Source organism: Cryptomeria japonica, chromosome 10 (assembly GCF_030272615.1).
Source record: "Cryptomeria japonica chromosome 10, Sugi_1.0, whole genome shotgun sequence".
Classification (NCBI taxonomy): domain Eukaryota; kingdom Viridiplantae; phylum Streptophyta; class Pinopsida; order Cupressales; family Cupressaceae; genus Cryptomeria; species Cryptomeria japonica.
This window is the reverse complement of record NC_081414.1, coordinates 240,901,558-240,927,897: the sequence shown is the minus strand read 5'-3', so window position 1 is coordinate 240,927,897 and position 26,340 is coordinate 240,901,558. Positions and strand designations below refer to the sequence as shown.

General features: G+C 37.6%; 1 protein-coding gene across 1 annotated transcript in view; it reads left to right on the top strand.

The window, feature by feature from the left end:
* The window catches only part of LOC131063860 (putative E3 ubiquitin-protein ligase LIN-1), a 63,336-nt gene that overhangs the window by 34,951 nt on the left and 2,045 nt on the right, over positions 1–26,340 (top strand). The window contains exons 10-12 of the mRNA XM_057997815.2: positions 25,059–25,178; positions 25,416–25,547; positions 25,722–25,844. Coding sequence (XP_057853798.2) covers positions 25,059–25,178; positions 25,416–25,547; positions 25,722–25,844 — 375 coding nt within the window. The remainder of the gene's footprint in view (positions 1–25,058; positions 25,179–25,415; positions 25,548–25,721; positions 25,845–26,340) is intronic.

The window sequence follows — 26,340 nt, the reverse complement described above, 5'->3', positions numbered from 1 at the left end:
TCTATGGTTAATGACATACTATAAGGCTAATTCAAACCAACTTGCTAAATTCTATTTCTAATTGTAAATGGCATGTCATCATAGGAATCATTACCTTCAACCAAAGGGGACATGAAGACATCTCTCACATGACTTTATTCCTTTACTAGAAAATGGTTGATATAATCCTATTGAAACCTATAGCATTCTCGTCTCAATGCTCAAATGTAGACAACATCCTTAACTATTGCAAAAAGGGTCAATGCATGGCCTAATGATGTCCATCATAAAGCATCTAAAGTTAATGATATTTAGCCAAACAATCCTAAGAGCCAGCAAAGTGCTCCCTTGTAACTTCTTAGGTCAATATCTAGTTGTAGAGAATAAATGGGTAATGTTTACTTGCCTCACTTCCTAGACTATAGGCCAAGGGCTAGAAGTAACTAGATCAAACTTGTGTGACCTAGAATCAGCATGACCAATATGGGGTGTCTTAGTCGAGAGGTATGGAATGATTTTTGTTATCTTAATGATTTTTCATCTATTGTATGTGAATAAACAATTTATAAAGTACACTTAGCACCCTCACAATCATGAAAAAATGAAAGTAGGTAATCAACCAAATGGTTGTGGAGCTCCTCAATAAGGATATGTGTCTAAAAGTGATAAATATTTGAAGAAGGCCAGACACCTTTTATCAAGGTAGTAGAAGTGCCTCCACAAATCTCATTGTTTGCATGACACGTGAAGATGAAGTGCTCCTCGATTTCCACCTCTTGGAGGGAATAGAGTTGATTGTTCCCAATCCTCATCTTATGCAAGATATGGTAACTTGACTCAATTCCTAACTAATGGGAGCACTTCCTCATCTGATCAACAAAGATAATGCATGTGTCCAATGATGTTAGAGATAGTTAATTAAAATGATGGTCCATAAGAAGTTCTCTACACAAAATTTCTACTCGTGGTTGAGAGGCTACAAGGAAAAGGTCCAATTAATATGAATGTCCAAACAATATGTGTTGCCTTTAAAAGTCCAATAAATCACCTCCTTCAAAGGAAGAAGACCTACAAGAAGGCATCCAAGACACACAACTCAAGGGAGCCAATCAATAGAGATGCCAATGGATGGAAGAGGCCAAATAGTCTCATTAGTCAATTTGTCAATGAGACCAGGGAGGCAATTCTCTTAGAAGAATAGATTGTTAAATATTCTTATCTTTCACAGCCTTGTGTTGAATGATATAGGGATTTGATTCTTTGAATAAATGAAGCAAGCTTGAAAATACTCTACAAAAAGGAGTTGGGCAGAAAACTCATCTTGGACAATGTACTATTGGATAATCCATTCACCATAGGCCATACACTAAAGAATGATAATTGGAAACCTCTTAATACAAACCCAATTAATAGATCTTCAATTGGGCCACCAAACATCCAATCCATAAATAATTGTGGATTCAATAATTGCATTATAGAGGCACAACTTCAAAGGAATACTGTTGAGATGATTCTAAAATCATTGATGCTTCAAAATTGAAAGAGGCATATCTATTGCAAAGACACAATTGTAGCATAGGCTTTAATATTTCGTGGTAAAAGGATATATAGTAAACTTGGCACCCAAGTACATCCAACGAGTCACAATCTCAATTGCCTTCTCTTTGTAGAGGAACTAAAATCTAGAAAGAGCATCCTTGGGGGAGTTGAAGACTAAACCTTAGTGTTACAATTACTTTGGTTGACTGCAAGCTAAAAAAACTCATAAAACAAATCAAAAGCATCAATTTCCATTTGTACTACCCATATATGAAGGAGAAGGATCACATCATCAACAAAAGCAGTATTGTGATTAAAACGTGATGTATAATACAACCATAGTTAATGCATATGTCATTGGAGAAAACCTTCAATCTCATCCATGTAAATAACATAAGTATTCTATCCTCTCTTGAACAAAGAAACCTCATATGCTAATGAATATGATCAAATGAGATGACTCCAAGGTTTACAATGCAAACAATTTGACTTAATGCTTGAGATAGACTCGGTGTTTATAATGTGACTTTTCTGGAATCACAAGGGGACTTACATTTATGAACACTGCTGGAACGTGGGATCTTATTCAGCTCACTAGAAAAGTAAGATAAAAGAGATAAAGGGTTTAGAGATCCTATACTAATCCTAAGAATAAGGATGGCAATGGATGATACTTAGATAGACAAATTCCCTCAAACCAAGCTTTGCTTCATCATGATGATGACAACTACACAAACTTGATGTAATTGTTACCTATTTTTCGCTCCTGGCTGAAAAATAGGTTAAGAAATGCTAGCATAAACAAAAGAAAGCTAGTGTGTACCAATTCTCTATTTTTGTGTTTCCAACTGTACTAAGGAGTGATTTAAAGATGGTATTTCTGAGTACTTCTAGTCTGTAACAACAAAGAGAGAAACATCTCATTCAAAAGGAAAAGTATTTTATTCATATTCAAACATGCGTCCCACACAAAGAGCCGTGAGACTAGCTACGTGCATCCAGTGCAGAAAGGAAATATACATATATGTATGCACAAGTACAAAGGAAAAAATGAGGAAAGGCATGTCGAGAATGGAACCAGTCATTGCCTGAATGACTGGAACAGTTGAGGTACGCTCGATGTCGCCTTTGTCTTGCTGCTCCACCCTGGTCCGTTGATGCTTTCCTTCTGATATCTGCAAAAAAGGTTGAAACAAGCAATGCGTTAGAACATTTTGTTCTAAGCAATGGCTGACTGCATTTCCAACATGTGTACTAATGCACGCATATATATATATATGATCCCTACATGCATCAAATGCATATAACTCGCATCACAAAGGAATCTCGAAAGGCAAAAAATCAGATCAAAGGAAAATCACCATACATATGCATTTTTTGCTAACAGGTTCGTTTCATGTGCAGGAAAAAGAAAGGACAGCTTGCTGGTCATGAAATTCACAAAGATGAGTGGAGATGAATGCGGCTCCCACAAGGGTTGAGCCCAGCTCATGTGAAGAATGGCAAGGTTTCATACAATCAAATCATGTCAGAGCTGGTGATAAAAGGAAGAAGAGTAACAAAAACGCAAGTATGCAGTCACATTATCAGCCAATAAGCATGATGAGACTTCTTTTTTAGAACGTGAATAAGATGTGCAAATATCTACAAATGATCAACAAGACGACATTTTATGCATCAAGCCTAAAAGATTTTTTATGATAAACTGGAAAAGGCGTGATTGATCAGACATTTCAACAAATTCAAGACAGCCGCGTCCTTGGAAATAATATTCAGATTTTAAGAGAATAATGTTAAAATGGCAGCTACAGTTTTCATAAAATATCTATTTTTAATGCGCAGCATTAAGTGGCAGATGACAAAGGGAGGGTTTTTGATGTTGTTTTTCACCATTTTCAGTCCAAACAGTCATTCAGAGATGCACACAGCAGTGAAGTTATCAAAGGAGTACACAGTGGTCATGATTAGACAAGTCTTGTTGACCCATTTTGTTTTGTTCCAGTTGGTTAGGAAGATGCAGGAACAGAAATTAATGTCAACCTTAATTATCAATTGTTTTATCATTTCTTGGATACGGAGCAATCTGAAGATATTTTATGTTGGAAAGATCCAGAAGATCCTGAGTGGTTAGTTGGGGCCGATGTATCTGAGGATGGAAAGTATATTCTTTTATATATTACAGAGGGTTGTGATCCTGTGAATAGGCTCTATTATTGTGATCTCAATACCCTTCCTCAAGGTATTGAGAGTTTCAAAGGCAAGGAGGAGATGCTTCCATTCCAGAAGCTCATTGATAATTTTGAAGCAGAATATGCCCTTGTTGCAAATGATGATACTGAGTTCACATCCCGGACAAATAAAAATGCTCCAAGGTATAAATTGGTCCGAGTGGACTTGAGGTACCCAGAATCTTGGAGTGATGTTGTTCCAGAATCAGACAAGGATGTACTTGAATCAGCTGTGAGTGTCAATGGCAATCAGCTTTTAGAATGGTGAGATAACCAAAATGGGGGCACATTAAAGATCTACATAGAGCTATTAAACCTTGTGAACCAGCTATGATAAGCTCAGAGCATGAATATCGCTATCTTGGACCTGGTTTAGAGGCACACCTTTACTACACAGACTCAGGAACATGTTCAACATTCATTGCCAATACCGATAAGACAAAAGATTTAACTACAACATCTAATGGAAACACTTATAGCTTGCCTACGTGGTCTGTGAGCATCCTTCCGGATTGTAAAAAATGTTGTCTTCAATACAACAAAAGACACCACTGATTATTTGTGGTACACAACAAGTCTGCAGGTTGATAAAAAGGAACCAATTTCTTTTAGTAATGGGTTGCTGCCAGTGCTAATAGTTGAGTCGAGGGGACATGCAATGCACCTCTTCATCAATAATGAATTTATAGGAAGTGCATCAGGGAATGGGGATGATATCACATTCAAGTATGAAAAAGCTATTCATTTAAGGGCAGGAAAAAAATGACATTGTTTTCTTGAGCATGACGGTGGGTTTACAGAATGGTGGACCACATTATGATTTTGTGGGAGCAGGCATTTCCAAGGTCAAATTAGAAGGCTTTCGAGATGGATCAATAGACTTGTCCACAAATGATTGGACATATCAAATTGGATTGCAAGGAGTATACCTTCACATTGAAGCACCAAGCTGGAAAGTCCAATTGTTTTGCAGATGCTATAAGCAGAAGGGTCACATTGCTTGCCACAAAATTAATCAGGTTCACTAATTCGCAAGTCTGAAGTAACTATATGAAGATGACAGACTTTAAAGGATCATGAAAGGTTTGTAAATTTCCAGCAGCATTTAATAGGACTTCATATCTGGATCTTCTTCATCCTGACATTTTTCTGTGTGAGACGAAACAATTGTGCATACCAGTAAGCTTATTGAGGTAGCAGTTGGTTAGGAAGCTGCATAGTAGGAGATTGGAAGGCCGTTTTAGTCAAGACAAAAAATTAGCAGCAGAGGAGCAATATTATGCTTATCTTAAGGAGAGCTGTCAGCAGAATTGTGGAAAGATGCAGGATTGGCCAGATTGCAAAAGGGAGAGGTCAAAATAGGGGTGTAAACTCCATTCCCTTTGCCTAATGGACCATAGGAGAATATTTCAATGAATTTTATTTTTAGACCACCCAAAACACAGTGATATTTAGAATTTGTATTCATTGTTGTTTTGTAGATATTATTGAATGGCCCATTTTATGTCTTGTGGGAAGACTAATGGTGCTTCACAGGTTGATGATTCATTCTTCAAAGAGATAATGAGAATCTATGGTCCACCAAAAAGCAATAATATGGACAGGAATATGAAGTTTTGTAGCTACTCTTGGAAGACTCTTCCAAAAAAAGATGAATACATAGTTGCCATTCAGTTTTGCATGCCACCCACAAACAGATGGACAGACAAAAGTCATTTATAGGTTACATAAGAACCTACTGAGATGTCTAGCTGAAGACAAGCCAAAACAGTGGACCCAGGGTTTACCTCAGGCAGAGTTTGCATGCAACAATTCACCATGGTCTATGCCATTTCATGTAACATACAAGAAACAATTTCAAAGGAATTACAGATTTGATAAACCCACCAAAATAAGGAATAAATAGTGATGATGCAGAAGAATATGCATAACAAATGCAGCAATTGCATGTGAATGTGAAAAGACATTGGGAACAGAGTACTCTGAAGCATAAAACAGACACTGATTGATATAAAAGGCAGAAGGAAATTAAATTAGGAGACCTAGTCATCGTGTGAATTAGAAAGTGTTTCCTAAAGGGGCTTTAAATAGATTGAAGTTCAAGAAGGTTGGACCATGTGTTATCCTAAGGAAGTTTGGGGACGATTATATCAGCTTGAATTTGTCGAAGGAGTTGACATATCTCCTATATTCAGTGTTGCATACTAATATAAATAAGGATACGAGGATGATGTCCGATATGTTATTTCATGTTTTCAGGAAATTCTCTTATGCTCAGAAGCAAGCAGCAATATTGCATGAGAGAGTCAGAATTAGCCTATTAGAACATGTCACACCATACAACAAAGCCTGTGGGAAGAAATTGAAAAGCATGGAGCTACACTTTCACAACTATGTGATTGTTTTGTAACAAGGAAATAAAACCCATACTCATTGAAATCTTTCTGTTTTAGTGTTATAAGTTCTTAAAAAAAAAAAAAAAAAAATATGTGGCCCTCCGAAAAGAAGAGAATCAGTAAAGGATAGCGAACCTGTGAAGAATGAAGGAAGCAAGGAAACCAAGTTCGAACGCCCAGAAAATGCTCAGAAACGCAAGAGATTTCCATGGCGGCTCCCTAAACTGGGCCCGAAACTAGCAAAAAACGCAGACAAAGAGCAGGCCGTAAGCAAAAGGCGGAGGCCCAGCACTCATTTCGGCGCCCAGAGCTGAAGGATGTGTGATTTTTTCCTCCCTTCGTGCCCAGTTCGAACCCTAGCGGCGCCCAGAAGGATGCAGAGCGAAGTTTCCAGAAGTGTCGAACATCAAAAGTGAAGAGGCAAATGAAACTTTTAGGGTTATGTTTCCCCTAAAATATCTTCATAAAAAATCATCTCTATTTCCTTCGCATTCTTTTCCCTTCTTTTCTATGCCACGCAAGATGAATGGAGGCCACATGGTAGAGTTCGCCATGTTTTCTAAGTGATTTTAGATCACTTTAAAACTTTGTAAACTCTTTCTTGTTTCCTAAGTGATCTTATATCACTTAATGTCCCCACTTGCAAATTACTTAGCAAGTAATTTTAAAACTCAAAAATACACCCTCCAATTAATGTAAGCAAATGTTTTAATAAGGTTTTCTTTTTTTATTATTTATCAGTATCTGATCAAACATAGGTTTTATTTTATTTTTATTTTATATTTAAAAATTAATAAAATATAATAAAAAATTCTATTTATTAAAGTGTAAATCAAACACTTTTATTAAATATATTTTTTATTACATTTTATTATTTAATAAATAAAAATAATAAAATTATCTTATTAAGGTGATTTACTTATCACTTTAGATAAAAATAATTCTATTATTTTTATATTATTAAAACCTTTAAATATAAATGAAAATAAAATCAAACAAATGTCTGACCAGATAATAATAAATTTTTAAAAGAATCACTTTATTAGATATTTTGTTTGGAGATCAGGGAGGGATTATTTTTGCATTTATGAAGGCTTGCAGGCCTGTCAGAGACATTTCAGGGTCATTTATGATGCATTTATGAGGTTTTATGGTTGCAGAATGGATGACTTGACCTTTTGGCTCAGGTTTATCCCTTTTCAGATATTTTTGAGGCCCAAAAAGTAGGTTTTTTGAGTTTGCTCGACCTAAAATGAGGAGGTGGAGTCTTCTTAATAACTTTGGAAAAAGGCATATATACTGGAAGCCTTCATTTTGGTAAAGGTTCTGATTCATTCATCTTGGAGCAGACTGTAATTTTTTAGTTCTCTCTACAGGAAGGGATGTCTTTGTAACACATTTTCAGGAGTTATAAAGCTTGGTGATACCTGTTTGGCAAGGATAATAGCTCGGTTTACTTCTCTACTTCTCATCTTTCTCTGTTATTGCATCTTCAGGGTTAGTCAGTTCTTTGGTGGTTGGCTTTTGCCCCCCTTAAAATTTACATTTCCTTTTGATGCCTTATGCAGAAATATATATACTACTTGCAGGTCATAAGCTGTGTTTTAGTGATTAATAGTCTTAGGTTGTGAAAAGGATTTTCCTCTTAGGACTGTGATTATCCAGCCTTCTTATGAAGCATTGATGCAAAGATCATGGGTTGTTGGTTAGTGTAAAAGAGGTTTATTATCACTGTTGTACTGTGTGTCTTTTGCTTAGTTAGATTTCAAAAAATACCATCTGGTGCAATCACCTTAGATTTAATTTTTAGTTTTACATGTTCTCCTCCTTACTCTTTTCCCTGAAGAAATTGTTAGTTTAGGTGCAGAATCTGAAAAGAACCAGCTTACTCTGGAGGTTCACTTCATTTTTTAGGCAACCCACAGGCCTAGGAGGGTTCCCATGTGTCACAAGCCTGCTGAGTTGATAGCTTAGCAAACAGGGGTGCAGGTTCAAGTGATAACAGTAATCTTATAAGGAAATGGAAGATTTTCACACTACAAATTTATCACCCTAATACCCAATACTAGCGCAACTTGAACAATTATCCACAATCGAACTTAGCTTAATAATTAGCTCAAGCTAACTTTACATTGTAGCTTACAATCACCAAACCACAAAAAGTATGAACCAAGGAATTCATCACAACATCTTCATAAGCATCCACCATAATCAATGAACTCTAATTAATCTTGATAAGTAACAAGAAACCATGCAAAATGTAGAAACAACACAAAGATCCACTATAACTTCAATGAAATCAAGTATTTATTTCCACAAATCTTGGCAACAATCTCTAGCTTCCTCCCCCTACTCTACTACTAACTCTAATTGCTACTAACTGTCTGACTATTAACTATTAACCTTTACAAATGAGAGAGTTGAGTCTTATATAGAGGACTCATTACATTTTGAAGGCTCAGATTGATTCTCAAATCAACGGCCAAGATTTAACAATAAAACCCTAATTAGGGTTAGCTACAACTAACTCTATTCCGACCAATGAAATAATTGCAATGATGGACACATGTCCTTCCTTGAATTCTAACCAATAGGGAAATAGGTTAGGTATGTAATATTTGATGTAGAGCCATGTGTCACTTGCTCCCTCACTAGATGAGTTAGGTTCACTGAACTTGGACGTGCTGACTTGTCACAGCTTGATTGGCTTAATGATGATTGGATGCCACCTCAATTTGCCTTGTTTTGTGGATCATCACAAAGAAGTGTTTGTGATTGAGCAATATCTCTTGATACTCAACACTATCTGGTTGCTCGATGTGATGAAGATGGGAGATATTCCCAAATTTTATCATCTTTGTAAGATCAAGTCGACTTTTTGACTTTGCTTAACTCTTTTGACATTATCTGCTTCGGTGATCATATTTGCACAATTTCATCCTTTTGCTTCTGAACTTCCCCTTTGTACAACATTTCATCTTGGATCTTGTATTGATAGAGGAGTATCTCCTTGGTGTAACATCCTGAACCAAAATTACCTTCTTGCACTGACCCTTTATTCTTGGATTTCTGAAGGAAATTCAAGATTGTTGTAGCATCTTTTCATGTCGTATTTCTTGATATTGCCTCTTTGTGTAACTCAATCCTCCATGTGGTTGAACTATTCCTCATTGTATTGTAGAGTCCTTCATCCCTCATGTCATTTTATTGAACGTTCTTTATCCATCCTTTTCCTTGTATAACTTGGTGTCTTTGTGGAATCCCTCATTGTAAAGTAACTCCTTGCATTGTTGGAGTGTTCATCATTAAATTTTGCCACCATACTTCTCCAATGACTTAAAATTGTTGATCTTCATATGGTAGTGTCCCATGTGCATTATCTCGAGCATCGTTGATGTTGTCTGTAATGTCTCCACTTTGGAATAGAATTTAATAATAAATAATAATAATATTAAAATAGAAAAAAATTAAAATAAAATTAAAATAAAAATAAAAATACAAAATAATATAATTAAATATAATTAAAATTTAATTAATTTAATGAATGGTCAAAAGACATGGAAGGAAAAGTTGTGACTCCCTCAAACATGGGATATAAAAGGGAGAAGAGAACCTCATTTTGAGAGGGGGATAATTTGGGAATCAGAAGTGCAAATCTAATTTAAATAAGAAGTGCAAATCTGATTGTGAAAGGTTGTGTCCCTTTCAAAGGGCAGAAGTAATGAAGAGTTGCACACTTTCAAAGGGTGCTAAAGGTGAAAGGGTGTGTCTCTCGCCAAAGGGCATCCATAATAAAGAGGTGTGACCGCTCCCTCACATTGAGAGATATAAAGGAAAGGAGTCAAAAGCATCTAGGGACATGATCATCGATCAGATCAGAACTATTGTTAAGTTACAAGAATTGGCAGCCTCCTAGGAGGGGACATTACAGTGGTATCAGAGCAATGATCTTGCCATCTTGCAGGGTAAAGAATCTAAAGATGAATCTATGAATCATCCTAGTTAAGGAAAAAGAATCTAACAATATGTGTATTCACATTTATGCTCCGTGTTTGTAGATATCCATGTGTATGCTTCGTGTTTGATTCATATATGATGTGATTGTTTGCTCCATGAGTGTCTATGATTACTATAGACATTTATTTAGGAACATTGTATTTGAGGTCCTATATGTGTGTCATGCATCTAATCATAAATTCTTAACATTAAGTGATATCTATGATATTGTGCAAACCATTTAAGAAGTGATGCGAGACAAGGATGAGAGAAAACTCGTCTTAAATTACATAATTATAAAATGTATATGTAATTCATATTATCTTTTGTATGAAGAACACCCTATGATGCATATGTTGAGCAAACTACCATGGTAGTATTATAAGGAAGTACAAAGAGGGAGAACGGTGATGAGGTCCTCCTCTAGGTAGCCCACCTCATGGTAGTTGACCGATGGTCCCATGAGGCCAAGGGGGTGTAAGACGAAGTCCACCACTCTTGGACTTAGAGGGGAAGGACATTTAGGACACCCTATTGTATCTTTCCGAACTCTATCATAATTGATTATTAAGGGGACAAGGATGGAAGTGATGAAGGGGAACAATGATAGGATACCTCACTAGGTAGCCCACCTCATGGTAGTTTGACCGATGGTCCATGAGGCCAAGAGGGATCTGGCTTTCACTCCGCACTTGGGCCTAGGGTAGACGGCCTCTTGGACACCTCATCATTCCTCTTACTCCCACTTTCTTATGATTGAGCTCCTATACAGAGTTGGACCAGACCCTGGTTAAGTTAATTTATGCTTAATTATCTTTCTTTAAAGATTTATATTATTAGTTCCAATGGTTTCCTAACCTATTGCAGGATCTCAATCAGGTACACATCTTGTTCCATTTGTAGTTTCACATAAAATGGTGATTTAAGGCAAGAACTAGAGTTTTTACAAAAAAAGTAGCAGCATGTTTATTCTATGAGTGTTTGGAAAGCCATTTCATATTGGGAATCATTTTGAACATTCAATGATCATTGCTTGAGGACAAGCAAACTTGAGTGGGGTAAACTGTAATGTCCCCACTTTGGAATAGAATTTAATAATAAATAATAATAATAATATTAAAATAGAAAAGAATAAAAATAAAATTAAAATTAAAATATAAAATAATATAATTGAAATTTAGTTAATTTAATGAATGGTCAAAAGACATGGAAGGAAAAGTTGTGACTCCCTCAAACATGGTATATAAAAGGGAGAAGAGAACCTCATTTTGAGAGGGGGATAATTTGGGAATCAGAAGTGCAAATCTAATTTAAATATGAAGTGCAAATCTGATTGTGAAAGGTTGTGTCCCTTTCAAAGGGCAGAAGTAATGAAGAGTTGGCAACTTTCAAAGGGTGCTAAAGGTGAAAGGGTGTGTCTCTTGCCAAAGGGCATCCATAATGAAGAGGTGTGACCTCTCCCTCACATTGAGAGATATAAAGGAAAGGAGTCAAAAGCATCCAGGGACATGATCGTCGATTAGATCAGATCAGAACTATTGTTAAGTTATAGGAATTGGCAGCCTCCTAGGAGGGGACATTACATTGTCCATCTATCAACCTCTTTTCTTGATTTGATCTCCTGTAAAGTATTTCTCCCTATCCATGTATCATTCACTTCATCCATCATTCCTAGCAATAGATGATAAAATCCTTAGATTGCAATTGTAAACAAAAATCCTATAAAAATACAAGACAAAAGGCCCATGGTGACTGAAAGTTTAGGTCTTGCATTATCAATTCATGTGAAACAATAACAAACATCACCAATTCGCATAAGATTGCTACACAAACACTTCCTCTCATCCCTCAATGTCAATCCTGAAATATCCTGAACTAGGATGTTGTTTCAAATCTGATTTGGGTTTTCGATTTTTGCCATGTTTTGCTTCATTTCATTGCAAAGTAATGACATGCAAAGGAAACTATATATATTTCCAAGGAAATAAGCATGTTACAAAGACAAATCTTTTGATAATGATTCTGATATAAAACATGCATGAAGAGAACTTATGAGGACCCTCCTAAGAAGACTACCCAAAATGATGATCACCCTGATCATCAATTTTAGAGGATACAAATGAAGGAGAAAACAAAAAAAACTTCATTTGCAAACTGATAGAATACAAGCCCGCATAATAGACTAAGAAAAACTGCCTGTCTTACAACCAATCCCATCGCTATTGCTTGCAACTTCACTGGAGGTATGGAGTCCATATGTGGAACTGAATATTTGTGCCAATGCAAAACCACCATAGTGAATTCGAAGAAATTGCATATGTAGAGGAAACCATAAACTGGAGACCACGAAATTAAAATTGCCATCCAAATATGCTACCCATCCAAAACAAGATTACAGGTGATGCAGAGCCCTCCTTGTAACCTGCCAAACACCTCAAAATGTATGACACTGACCCCCTAAAACAAGAATGAGATCCTATCAAGGTAAGGCTCTACAACTTTAGTTCAATCTTCTCACCATCTCCAAGACTCTTGCCTACTCAATCAGGGGTATCTTGCTACAACACACTCCATGATACTTCCATTGGTTACAAATCATTTGCATACCGGTTTTGGGTCATACAAGACTCCCTAAGGTCAGACAAAGCACCGGTTGCAAGGATACATGCCCATTCCTTAAGAAACTCACTCAATTAGGCCTAGTTGCTTGTAGCCCTATTTAGCGGGTAAAGAGACCTTAAGTTCAAATTTTCCCAAACACCTTGGCAAACAAATTATGGATTCGAACACCCTTTTGGAAGTTATACAAGTCCCCAAAAGGAAGGGACAGGGTCTGGTAAATAAAGGCCTTTGCCGGTAGGATGTTGACTATCCTAAAAGGGCTAATTAGGCCTCTTTTGTGAAGCAACTATTCTCAGATGATTGAACCGGCCAATTACAATCCCATCGGCATGTTGGTAACCGTAAATCAATAGGGATTCTAGGGTTACACGCCTGGAACCATCGCCATTTGCACAAGGTACTTTTGTTTGTTCAAGGTCTAGGTAGCCACATAGAGATGTCTCCCTAGGGTCGCTCCAAACACTTCTCTCCCTTGCTCCTCCTGCAAAACACTCTTGGAATCCTAGAATACATTGACCATAACTAGGGTTACACGCCTGGAACCATCGCCATTTGCACAAGGTACTTTTGTTTGTTCAAGGTCTAGGTAGCCACATAGAGATGTCTCCCTAGGGTCGCTCCAAACACTTCTCTCCCTTGCTCCTCCTGCAAAACACTCTTGGAATCCTAGAATACATTGACCATACTTGCCTTTCACCAAATCCCATGAGTCTCAGATTGGTAAAGTGCAAGATATGGCCATGGAGGAGGAAAAACCCAAGGTAAACCCTGGTTTTCCGGGTACCTACAGTAAATCTTGAATATCAGGAGCAACACTCACAATCAAGACTTCAAATCACAACCAAAACAGAGTTAACTCTCCTCTCCAACCAATTCACATCATTGGGAATGGATCCCAATCCGTACAGAACCGTACCACGGACCAAAACTCCAGAATTGCAGGAAAAACTCAAAATCCTATTAGTTTGTAGGCATCAAAACTCTTCTCCGTACAATCACCCCTTGGGAATTGGATCCACAAGGTGTATAAACTATTCCACAACTGCTCTCAACCGAAAATCAAGAGGTTAGAACCGTTGGAGGAGTTCCAAATTAACAAAATGCAAAAAGTGCTTAAAAGTTGTTCATGTCAACTTTTGACAACTTTTGCAAAAGTTGTCAAAATGTCATCTTTCGCCTCCTAATGCCTTGGGTCAAGTTTAATCCCTCCTAAAACATCTTAAAACACTAAAAATCAACACATTTGATCCCCTATTGTCCAAAAGTCCTAATTGGCTCATAGAAATGCCAAAATAGGAGTTTGGCTCACAAGATGGGGTTCATTATTACAAACACATAATGCATGATTGAAAACCTATACAAAACATTCTAAAGACATATTTAATGCCTTATCCTCCCTTCTCAGAGTCTGACTTGTCATCTTGAAGGGTTTGGTGAGGTGCTCCTGCACCATACTCCCCAGAAGAAGAAATCTCAAGTCCACTTGAGATGAGAGTGAGCAGGTCTGCACCATGATCTTTGATCTGTTGCTTTGTCATCCAGACTGCTTCAGAATCAGGCTGTCCTTTCCAAGCCACCAAATACTCCATGTAAACCTTGCTCCTGGTTCGCTTTGCAACCTTAGTGTCTAGAACCTTATGCAACTTTGGTGGTTCATATTTGGGAATGTCATCATCAGCAATGTCCTGAATTGTGTCTTCGCCTGCATCAACACTACACTTATAAAGAGTTAAGTCCGAGTTAAGTCACAAACATTAAAAATAGGTGACAAACCAAGATCAGATGGTAGTTGAAGTTCATAGGCATTTGAACCACATTTCTTCAAGATTTCGCAGGGTCCAAGCTTTATTTGCATCAGTTTTGTGTATCTGCCTTTTGGAAGTCTTTCCTTCTTCAAGTGAACCCACACCAAGTCTCCCACATCAAACTGAACATCTCTCTTCTTTTTGTCAGCATGAGTTTTATATCTCTCTGCAAATTGTTGAAGATGAGTCTTAACTTGGTCATGGATTTCTTTTATGGCAGTAGCAAAGGTTTCTCCATCTGCACTAATGGCTTCTCCTTGAGGTATCTCTCTCAACTCCAGCACACCCCTTGGGTGGATGCCATATACAATCTGGAAAGGTGACTTACCGATACTCTTATTCACTGTATCATTATAGGAGAATTATGCCTGAGACATACTATCCCACCTTTCTCCATGTTGTCTAGTCAAACACCTTAGTAGATTCCCTAGTGACCTGTTTACAACTTCAGTTTGACCATCTGTTTGGGGATGGTAGGCTGAGGAGAAGGATAAATTTGTACCAAGCTTCTTCCAAAGTGTCCTCCAAAAGTGACCAATAAATTTTACATCCCTATCAGAGACTATAGTCAAAGGCAAACCATGTATTCGGACAATCTCCTTAAATAACAAGTTTGCTACATAAGAAGCATCACAAGTGGTTTTGCATGGCAAGAAATGTGCCATCTTACTAAACCTATCCACCACTACAAAAACACTGTCATATCCTTTCCTTGTCCTAGACAATCCTAAAACAAAATCCATACTTATGCTTTCCCATGGTCTTGAAGATATGAGTAAAGGCTGGTATAAGCCTGCATTGGTGGACTTTCCTTTTGCCTTTTGGCAGATCACACATGTCTCCACAAATCTCCTGACATCTGCCTGTAGTTTGGGCCAAAAATAGTGTCTTTTTACCAAATCTAGTGTCTTGTCAAGACCAAAATGGCCTGCCATTGCTCCACAATGTTTTTCCTTAATTATATTCAACCTCATAGAGCATTTAGGTATGCATAGTTGTGCACCCTTAAACAACAATCCGTTTTGAATCAAAATTTCAGAATACTCAACATGAAACTGTTCATCAAATGAAGTACATACCTTATAGGCCTCTCCAAAATCTTCATCATCCTCATACATGGCTCTCAAAGAGTCTATTCCAACACTCTCCAACTGAATTTGATTTGCAGTTAGGACTCTTCTGCTCAAAGCATCTGCCACCGTATTCTTGACTCCTTCTTGTGCTTAAGAATGAAAGTGAAGACTTGTAGGGTCTCCACCCACTTCATGTGCCGGTGATTCAACTTTTCTTGACTGTTTATGAAGCTAAGGGCCTGATTGTCTGTGAAAACTATGAATTCTTTTGGTAGCAAGTAGTGTCTCCATTTTTTCAAGGATTGGACTAGAGCATACATCTCTAGGTCATAGGATGAATATCTCCTCTTTGCTTCATTCAACTTCTCACTGAAGAAAGAAATAGGTCTTCCTTCTTGACTGAGTACTGCTCCAATAGCCATATGACTAGCATCACACTCCACTTGGAAAATCTTGTTGAAATCAGGTAGGGCAAGGACTGGGTACTCTGCAACTTTTCTCTTCAGTGTTTCAAAAGAGTTATCTGCTTCTTCTGTCCAACTAAACCTGCACTTTTGTCCTCCCTTTATTGTATCAAGCATAGGAGCACAAATATGGCTAAAGCCTCTTATAAACTTCCTATAGAAAGTAGCTAAGCCATGGAAACTTCTAACATCATTCATTGTCCTAGGTGTAGGCCAAGACAATATGGCACTCACCTTTTCTTGATCCATTTTCAATTCACCATATGAGATTACAAATCCCAAGTAAATGATCTCTTCCTGCATAAAGAAACACTTTTCCAAGTTGATCATTAACTATTCTTCATACAATCTTCTTAGGACCAGGTCTACATGTTTTAGATGTTCTCCTTTGGTTTGTCTAAAAACTAGAATGTCATCTAGGTAGACTATAACAAATTTCCCTATGAAATCCCTCAAGACTTCATTCATTAACCTCATAAAGGTACTAGGTGCATTGGATAAGCCAAAGGGCATGACTTTCCACTCATACAACCCCTCATTTGTTTTAAATGCAGTCTTCCACTCATCTCCCGGCCTAATCCTAATCTGATGATAGCCACTCTTTAAATCAACCTTTGTAAAATATCTAGCACCCCCAAACAATCTAACAAATCTTCAATCCTAGGCATTGGAAACCTATACCTGATAGTAATCTTGTTGATAGCTCTTGAGTCGGTGCAAAGCCTCCAAGTGCCTTCCTTTTTGGGTGCCAAGACTGCAGGGACTGCACATGGGCTCAAACTTTTGCCAATCAATCCGGATTCCAACAATTCTTCAACCTGTTTTGCCATCTCAACATTCTGATCTGGTGTGAGCTTGTATGCTGCTTTATTAGGCAAGGTGGATCCAAGGATAAGGTCTATACAATGGTTTATGTCCCTCATGGGAGGTAGTGACCTTGGCATGCCATCAGAGATGACACCCTTGTATATGTCTAGTAGCTGCTGCACTGCAGGGTCAATCAACCTCAATCTGTCCTCTTTCTTGTCTTCAGACTTCTCCACCTTTGTTACTGTTGGAATAGGGATAAGGGCAAAACAGACCATGCCTTCATTTGCCATGTTCTTCATGAACTGCTTCCCTCCTAATACCAACACCTTGGCCTCCTTTTGTTTGGTCTCCTCCTCATGCTCCATTAAAGGTAGCAACTCAATCACCTTACCATCTTTGGTGATGGAATATGTATTTCTAGCACCATCATGTTGTGCCTTAAAATCAAACTGCCATGGTCTCCCAAATAGGAGATGGCAAGCATCCATCTTTGCAATGTCAAACATCAACCTATCTCTATAGGTTCCAATCTGGAATTCCACCCAAGCCTGCTCTTCCACAACAGCTTGTTGTCCTTGTGTGAGCCATGAGACCTTGTAGGGGCAAGGGTGAGGTAGTCTCCTCAACTTCAGTTTCTCCACCATCTCTAGAGACACAAAGTTCTCAGTTGAACCGGAATCTATTAGGACCTTGCAGACCTTTCCACCCGCTTTGCAAGTGGTCCTAAATAGAGTCTTCCTCTGTGGCGGTTCTCTATCAGACATCTTCATAGTGGTTACTACCCTTCTGATCATCAAAGCTTCACCTCTTTCAGGGTATCCATAGCTGTCAGGGGTATTGACAATTTGGTATGTGTTTGCACTTGCCACACTTTGGCAATCAACCTCTAAAATCAAGTTACTTCTCCTTTCTCCCATGGAACTAGTAGGTTTATCCGGGCATCTATTGGCCATGTGTCCTTCTTGATTGCAGTTATAACATCTAATTGGACCTCTACCTTGAGATCTCCCTCTAAATGGTGGTCTACTTCCTCTGAAGTTACCTCTCTAATTGTATCCTCCATTGTTATTGGAACTACTCTCTCCTTTAGTGCCTTCTTGACTGGTTTCACTTTGATTTCCAAAACCATTTCCTTTACTTCTGAAAAAATTTCTTCCACCCCTCGGCTATCTTCCTCTTCCTTCATTATTCTGCTCGTCTCCTTTTGATCTTCTCTTCCACCTTGATAGCAAGTTGATGGCATCTACCAACGGTATCCAGGCTAAGAAGGTTCAATTCTTCTTGAATGTTGTACCTTAATCCATTCAGGGACCGGGCAACTTTCTCACTCTCTTCCTCTTTTGTTTTAGACTTCATGCATAGCTTTTGGAACTCCTCAGTGTATGAGTTCACATCCATCTCCTTCTGCTTGAGATTTTGTCTCCTCTTATGGAGTTGTATTTCATAGTCTTTGGGTACATAGGCCTCTTTGATTGAGGCAACCATCCTCTTCCAAGAAACAATCTTGGGCTTATTGTCCTTCTCTCTTTCCTCTTGGACAACGTTCCACCAAGTTAGGGCTGCTCCCTTCAACTTGGACTTAGCAATTTTCACCTTCTGGTGTCCTGGAATGTCTTCACACTCAAAGAAACTAGATAGGGAGTCTATCCAATCCATCACAACATCTGGTTCCATTTTTCCAGTGATAGTTGGCAAATCAATCTTCTGCTCCATGAATTTGAGGGCATTAAGGAAGTGCCTCTGGTCAGGAGGAATCGCCTCTTCCTCCGGCATAGGGATCTCATCCTCATCCCCTTCATCACCACTACGAGTGCCTCCATCTTCCTTCCCATCTACTCTGCCTCTCAACCTCTCTAGCTCCCTCTGCATTGCCTTGCAAGCACTGGCCTGCTCTCTCACAATCTTTGCTAATTCCATGTTGGTGATTGGTCCTCTAGGGACCTCTTCTTCTTGTCCCTCTGACATCTCTCAATTCTCTATCTCCTTACCAAAGCCGTTACTAGCTCTGATACCACTTGATGCAGAGCCCTCCTTGTAACTTGCCAAACACCTCAAAATGTATGACACTGACCCCCTAAAACAATAATGGGATTCTATCAAGGTAAGGCTCTACAACTTTAGTTCAATCTTCTCACCATCTCCAAGACTCTTGCCTACTCAATCAGGGGTATCTTGCTACAACACACTCCATGATACCTCCATTGGTTACAAATCATTTGCATATCGGTTTTGGGTCATACAAGACTCCCTAAGGTCAGACAAAGCACCGGTTGCAAGGATACATGCCCATTCCTTAAGAAACTCACTCAATTAGGCCTAGCTGCTTGTAGCCCTATTTAGCAGGTAAAGAGACTTTAAGTTCAAATTTTCGCAAACACCTTAGCAAACAAATTATGGATTCGAACACCCTTTTGGAAGTTACACAAGTCCCCAAAAGGAAGGGACAGGGTCTGGAAAATAAAGGCCTTTGCCGGTAGGATGTTGACTGTCCTAAAAGGGCTAACTAGGCCTCTTTTGTGAAGCAACTATGCTCGGATGATTGAACCGGCCAATTACAATCCCATGGGCATGTTGGGAACCGTAAATCAATAGGGATTCCAGGGTTACACGCCTGGAACCATCACCATTTGCACACAAGATACTTTTGTTTGTTCAAGGTCTAGGTAGCCACATAGAGATGTCTGCCTAGGGTCTCTCCAAACACTTCTCTCCCTTGCTCCTCCTGCAAAACACTCTTGGAATCCTAGAATACATTGACCATACTTTCCTTTCACCAAATCTCGTGAGTCTCAGATTGGTAAAGTGCAAGATATGGCCATGGAGGAGGAAAAACCCAAGGTAAACCCTGGTTTTCCGGGTACCTACAGTAAATCTTGAATATCAGGAGCAACACTCACAATCAAGACTTCAAATCACAACCAAAAAAGAGTTAACTCTCCTCTCCAACCAATTCACATCATTGGGAATGGATCCCAATCCGTACAGAACCGTACCATGGACCAAAACTCCAGAATTGCAAGAAAAACTCAGAATTCTGTTAGTTTGTAGGCATCAAAACTCTTCTCCGTACAATCACCCCTTGGGAATTGGATCCACAAGGTGTATAAACTATTCCACAACTGCTCTCAACCGAAAATCAAGAGGTTAGAGCCGTTGGAGGAGTTTCAAATTAACAAAATGCAAAAAGTGCTTAAAAGTTACTCATGACAACTTTTGACAACTTTTGCAAAAGTTGTCAAAATGTCATCTTTCGCCTCCTAATGCCTTGGGTCAAGTTTAACCCCTCCTAAAACATCTTAAAACACTAAAAATCAACACATTTGATCCCCTATTGTCCAAAAGTCCTAATTGGCTCATAGAAATGCCAAAATAGGAGTTTGGCTCACAAGATGGGGTTCATTATTACAAACACATAATGCATGATTGAAAACCTATACAAAACATTCTAAAGACATATTTAATGCCTTATCCTCCCTTCTCAGAGTCTGACTTGTCATCTTGAAGGGTTTGGTGAGGTGTTCCTGCACCAGCAGGTCTAGTGAAAACTCCATTCAGTAGCTGGCTGTAACAGGGGAGTTGGGCAAAAAACAAGCTAGTTCAAATCTGTCTGCTCCCAGTGTGATCAATGGAGACCCAACAAACAATCAAGCTCCATCTTCCAGAATACCCAAACAGAACCAATGCACACCCCTGTTCCCAAAAGACTCTTCGCTTTTCTGGCATACCTAACAAAAACAACCCCCATTCTGCATTTCCCTGTTGTTAAAATGTATGCCAAATTATGCCTGAAACTAATAAGATCGATTATCCCAGAGGACTTTATTTCACAAATTAAGTCACTTTATGACTTTATTTCATAACTTAAGTCACTTTATTTTTTATAATTTAATTATATAACCAAAAGTGACATTTCCCTTATAATATTACTTTATGGGCTCAAAATAATATTATTTATTTCTCCATCAATAAATAATTGACAATGCCAACCTCTCCTATATCTCCGAATTAGCCCACATGAATGACAAAAGAATAGGCTAATCAACACCTGAATGATCACTAAGGAGAAGGGGACATTACGAATCCTTCATAATCTAAAAAGGACATTTCATGTTTAAAGTTCTTGTTTCAAATCTGGAAATGCATTTTGTTGCTTGAAAACATCTGATTCTGAGTCTGACTTTGATTCACTCAAGCACTTCCCTCCATTCCTTCACCACATTCTGAATGCTGATTTTCACCTATGTCTGCTGCTGAATTTGCCCTGGACTAAATCATTCCTTGACAACATTCGCCCCTGTTGCTGCTGGTCTGCTTCTGATTTAGTTCAAACTGTTTTGCATTGGTGTGAAATAACTGATTTTATCTTCCTTTTATATGCACTCAACACACAATGGTTTCGCATGAATAGAGGTCGGCTGAGAGGAGTTTTAATTGCATTTGGGATTGAATTTCTTAATGCCAGCCAACCTAGGTCCTACAAATTGGCGAACTTGAGGAAACTTCTACAATTCTCACTTCTGAATGGTGGACTTAATATGAAGTCCGACACTTGACTTGACTTAGTGCAATTTGCAATGTCAGAGTTAGGAGGTCAATCAGCATTTTGTGATGGCAGAGTTTATGTCAATTTAACATTTTTAATCAAAGTTTATAACATTTCCATATTATTGAATGGCGGACTTCAGGCTTGTTTCACACTTCCCAATCAAAGGTGGTGGACTTGAAATCATTTTGACATATTTTTTCTGTCTTGCACATAGCGACTTTGATTACATTCCACATTTTTTGTGGTGGAGTTGGTATGAGTTCGACACTTTATTGCTCGAGTAGCGGACTTAGGAGCAAGTCCGGCTTTTTCTTAACTTAGTGCAATTTACCATTTTACCAATGTTTTCCAGGCAGAAATTTGGCAAATCTAGGCGGGTATCAACATTTCCTAACACTTGCAACTTCAAAATGATCTTCCATATTGAATGGCGGAAATTAAGGGGTTATCAACATTTCAAAACACTTGCAACTCTCAATGCTAAATGCCAAGCTTCCATTCTCAACACTTTGTAATTTAAACTTGTGGTGGACTTTGTGCAAACTCCCACATTGTTGTAAGGGTTAATGGTGGAGTTAGAGTGTTCTCACTTCTCCCGCATTGCTCCAAGTTCAATGGCGGACTTTGCATGAAGTCCAACAATTTTCACAACTTTGATGCCTTGTTTTTAGGATTTTACAATTTTGTGCAAGTGAATGGCGGGGTTTGAGGAAGGTTTTACAATTTCACTCAGTGCAAAGTTCTCATTAAAACTTAGTAACGGACTTGAAGGAAACCCCTGCATTTTTGTTACTTAGTGCAAAAGTTGAAGAGAAAAATCATAGGTGGACTTTCATCCTCATGCAACATTTTTCTATAAAACCATTTTTAAAACAAAGATGCACAACTGCAACATTCTTGAAGTGAAAACGCAACATTTTGTGATGAAAATGTAACATTTTGTTAAGTTTGTAGAGCAAGATTTTATGCAACACTTGCAATTCTTGACGGGATTGCAAGTAATTTTCCACTTAAAAGTAACATTTCAACTTGCATTTTAACATTTTGCCTTAACAACATTTTTGCCAACTTTTATTGCATTTTGACAACTTTGACGACATTGACAAGTTCTACAACATTGAGCAACTTTCAACCACACTATGCATCCTCACAATCATGCCCTCAATTCGAATCCTAGACTCACAACACATACCTCCTCACAAGCAAAGGCTAAAAGACTAGGACTATTGCCAAACCAAACAAACTAAGCAAAACAACTACCCTAAAAAATGAAAAGTGGGGGTCCCCGTTTGCAATGGGGCGATGTGTGAAAACATCACTACACACTCCAATGGTAAATTTAATTAAGTAGGAAGACATAAATTTGGAAGTGCCAAAACATTATCTTGTTGACTCACACTATGACACTACAGAAGGAATTTAGTAAAAGATCTCTCTAACATGGTAAAAAGCTTCAACAAAATGGCTTCTCTCAATTCTCCTCTTAAATAAAAGATAAAATCATTATTTTCAATTAGCAATTTTCATTGTGTTATAGTTTTCCAACAGACTTCTCTATATGTCTTCTTCCCAAAAGAGTGATGAAAATAAATAAGTTAAGAGGGGCTTATTTATAGCCATCAATTTTGCATAGCATATATCCCATGTTAGCCTTGCATTCAATCCTTGTTGACCTGTCATACAATTTCATTATATTCAAGGAATTTGGATGCTTGTAAGGTTCCCAAGTGGTTGCTATGTGGCTAGCTAAAACTTCTTTTGGTGGATCCTAAAATGGGATGGTCCTTGTTTTGGTATCCATCCAATCAGATTTGAAATTCATGTTATTTTCCTTTATGCTAATCAATTGTCTTTGTTTTAGGTAGAACTTTCATTATAACATCTCTCTTGCATTTGAAGAGCTCTAATAAATGTTTTCAAGTTGCAAGTAGTATCTACCTTGGTCTTATTTCATAATTGTTACAACTTAATTACCTTGATATTTTATTCTTAATCATGCAATCCAACATATTTATCATTTCACTTCTTTCAAACCTGGTTAAGTAATTAGCATATTATCAGGCTGAGACAAACCCTCATAATAACTAACTAGAAATATCAGAAGAATTTTTATGTGCTAAAAGTTATAGCATATGATGCATCACTGATTTATCACATGATTGTGAATGTTTTGAAAATAACATGGTTTGAACTTAGTACAACTTCATTCAGATAAGGTATTCTTAACCTCTATCTCAAACATAATTTATTACCAATATCAAACAGTCCAAGAGTGTAGTGTTAATCTTGGGTTCTTTCCTAAGTTCTCTCCATATTCTTTTTTACCTCCCATAAGCTCTTCCTGCATCTAATGGAGCCTTCTTTCACTCGATTGCCTTGTCCATGTGTGGATCTAAAAGGAATTATACTTGAGACCACTTAATTCCTGCAGTGTATCCTTAATGACTTTTTTCACTCTTTCTATTTTCCTTGCATTAGTGGATGCTCCATTCCTAAAGTTCAATACCATGCCTATGGCTCTAAGAAATTCTCCTGGGCAATCTTTATGAACTTGATACCCTTTCACTCTCAATATTTGTGGGTATATTAAACTTAGGAAATACTTCAGTGACCAAATTGTATTTCATTCTCCTTGATAGCTTGATCAAAGGGGAATAAGCATTGTCATTTTTAGTCAATCATCTCATGACCATTATATTTACTTGTGCTGATTGTAAACTGCTACTCAAACAAGTTACAAACCCATTGATATACTTTCCTACTTACTATTATAATGAGTTAATGTCCAATTGGACTAATTCAAGAATTAGGGGTGACTTTCAGAGATATAAGACAGACTTGTAGTGGAACAAAACTAATTATTATAAGTGTTAACATAGGACCTGATATCATAAACTAACTAAAACTTGAGATCTAATTAATGGCAGCAGTTTGATTATGGTCACGTGTAATCCGTCTGATGGTGAAGTTATACTTGGTATTCTTCCAAACTTCCTAGTTTAGCACTATCAGAACTAACAACTCACAATCAGCTAAAGAATCCCAAAAGGAGCTTTAAAACTTAATTCATCAAGCCACCAGCACAAAAGGAGGCAACGGAAGTTGAGTCACTAAGCATAAGAATCAACTTTATTAATTGCTATGCTTGCTTAATATCCCTCTGAACAGCATTTGTAGCTCTTAAACGAAATGGTCATAATATCAACATGTTTTCCTTATCTCGGCTAAAGGGGATGGATTTTGTTTCAATAAAATCTTTGTTGTGAGGATGCTAGGGTATCTAGATTTGTAGCGAGTGATTTTCTCTGGCACTAATATCTTTGGCCAATGATATATTATCTCTTTCGAATAAACCTTCGCACCTTCTCAACATTAACCATTGGAAGGTAATTAGAGAATTACAATATCATCAATGCTTGTTCCCTTCCTTTTACAACCTATTTGAACTAGAAAAAATTTGTAATGGAATGATTAGCCAGACAAGTATTTAGTTCTATGTTTTCTGTGACCTCATTTTTCATTTTGTAAAATCACAGTGAACTATATAAGTCTCATATTTATTGGATAACCTGTGTTGTTTTACATATGTGATTATATCAGAACACAGCCTGTGGTCATAAACAAGTCATTGAAATTGTGGACAATACAAATGGGGCAACCCTTGCTCTCATTCACTACAAAGGCAAGCTATACAGTGGCCATTCAGATGGTTCTATCAAGGTGGATATTGTCATCTTTTCTCTCTATATTTTAAGGTTTAGTAGGCACATTAAAGCATATGTTAATAAATGTGATACTAGCTGGGCAGTTCTTGCAAAAATTAAGGCTAAAATGTTTGGTTGTTAGCTGTAGAAAGACAACATGTTCAATGCATATGGATTTTTTTTTCCTTTTTTGCCCTCAGGACAAAACTGATGCTTAAACTTGACTCCTAACATTCAATGCCTCTTCAAAAAGGTATGGGAGGTCAACTGCAAACCTTTTCGGCTTGTACAGAAGGTCAGGGAGCATCGAAAATCAGTGACATGTTTTTCTTTGCTTGAGCCTAGCAAGTATCTTATAAGTGGATCTGCAGATAAAACTGTGCGGGTAATTATCTTCCTTAATAGTTATTAATTCCTTATAATGAATGTTATCAAAGAACATTTTTTGTCAGCCTAAATTGCTGTTGTCATTCCTGTTGAATACAATTTGTGATCATATAAATTATGACGCATGAGTCACTGCCTAATTTGAACATTATTGTGTCGTTGCATCATACAGATTTGGAATGGACTACAAAGGAGATTGGAGTGTATAATAGTTATGGATATAATGGATTCAATTCATGAGGTGGATTCCCACGGCGAGATGCTTTTTCTGGTCACCAAGAGTTGTGGAGTTAAGGTCTGTACTTTCTCAAATTTACGGGCAACGCTCACCTTCAAATAAGGATATAAATCCCACATTTATATTAAGTAGTAACCTTCATTAATTATACTTGTTTTCAACACTCAACAGGACTCTCAAGTAGTGACATATTAGCCACAAAGTAGTGTACAATATTGGTGCAATCCGTTTTAACTAAAAGAGGGGTAAAATTTTATTCAATCAAAGAGAGAGATCAATCCATTGCTTACATATACCTGGAGTGAAATCTTAGCTTATCAAATTAGAAAAAGTAGGATGTAGACTCTGATAACACCAGGAATAATCATTGTTCTAAGCTCTAGCATCTTCACAATGCTAAATGAAGGATTTCATTGTATATATAAAAGCTTGGCCTTCACAATTAGGAACATTAAACCATTTAAAGCATCTTCACGATGCTGAATGAAGGATTTAATTGTGTCGATAAAAGCTTGGCCTTCACAATTGGGAACATTAAACAATTTAAACCATA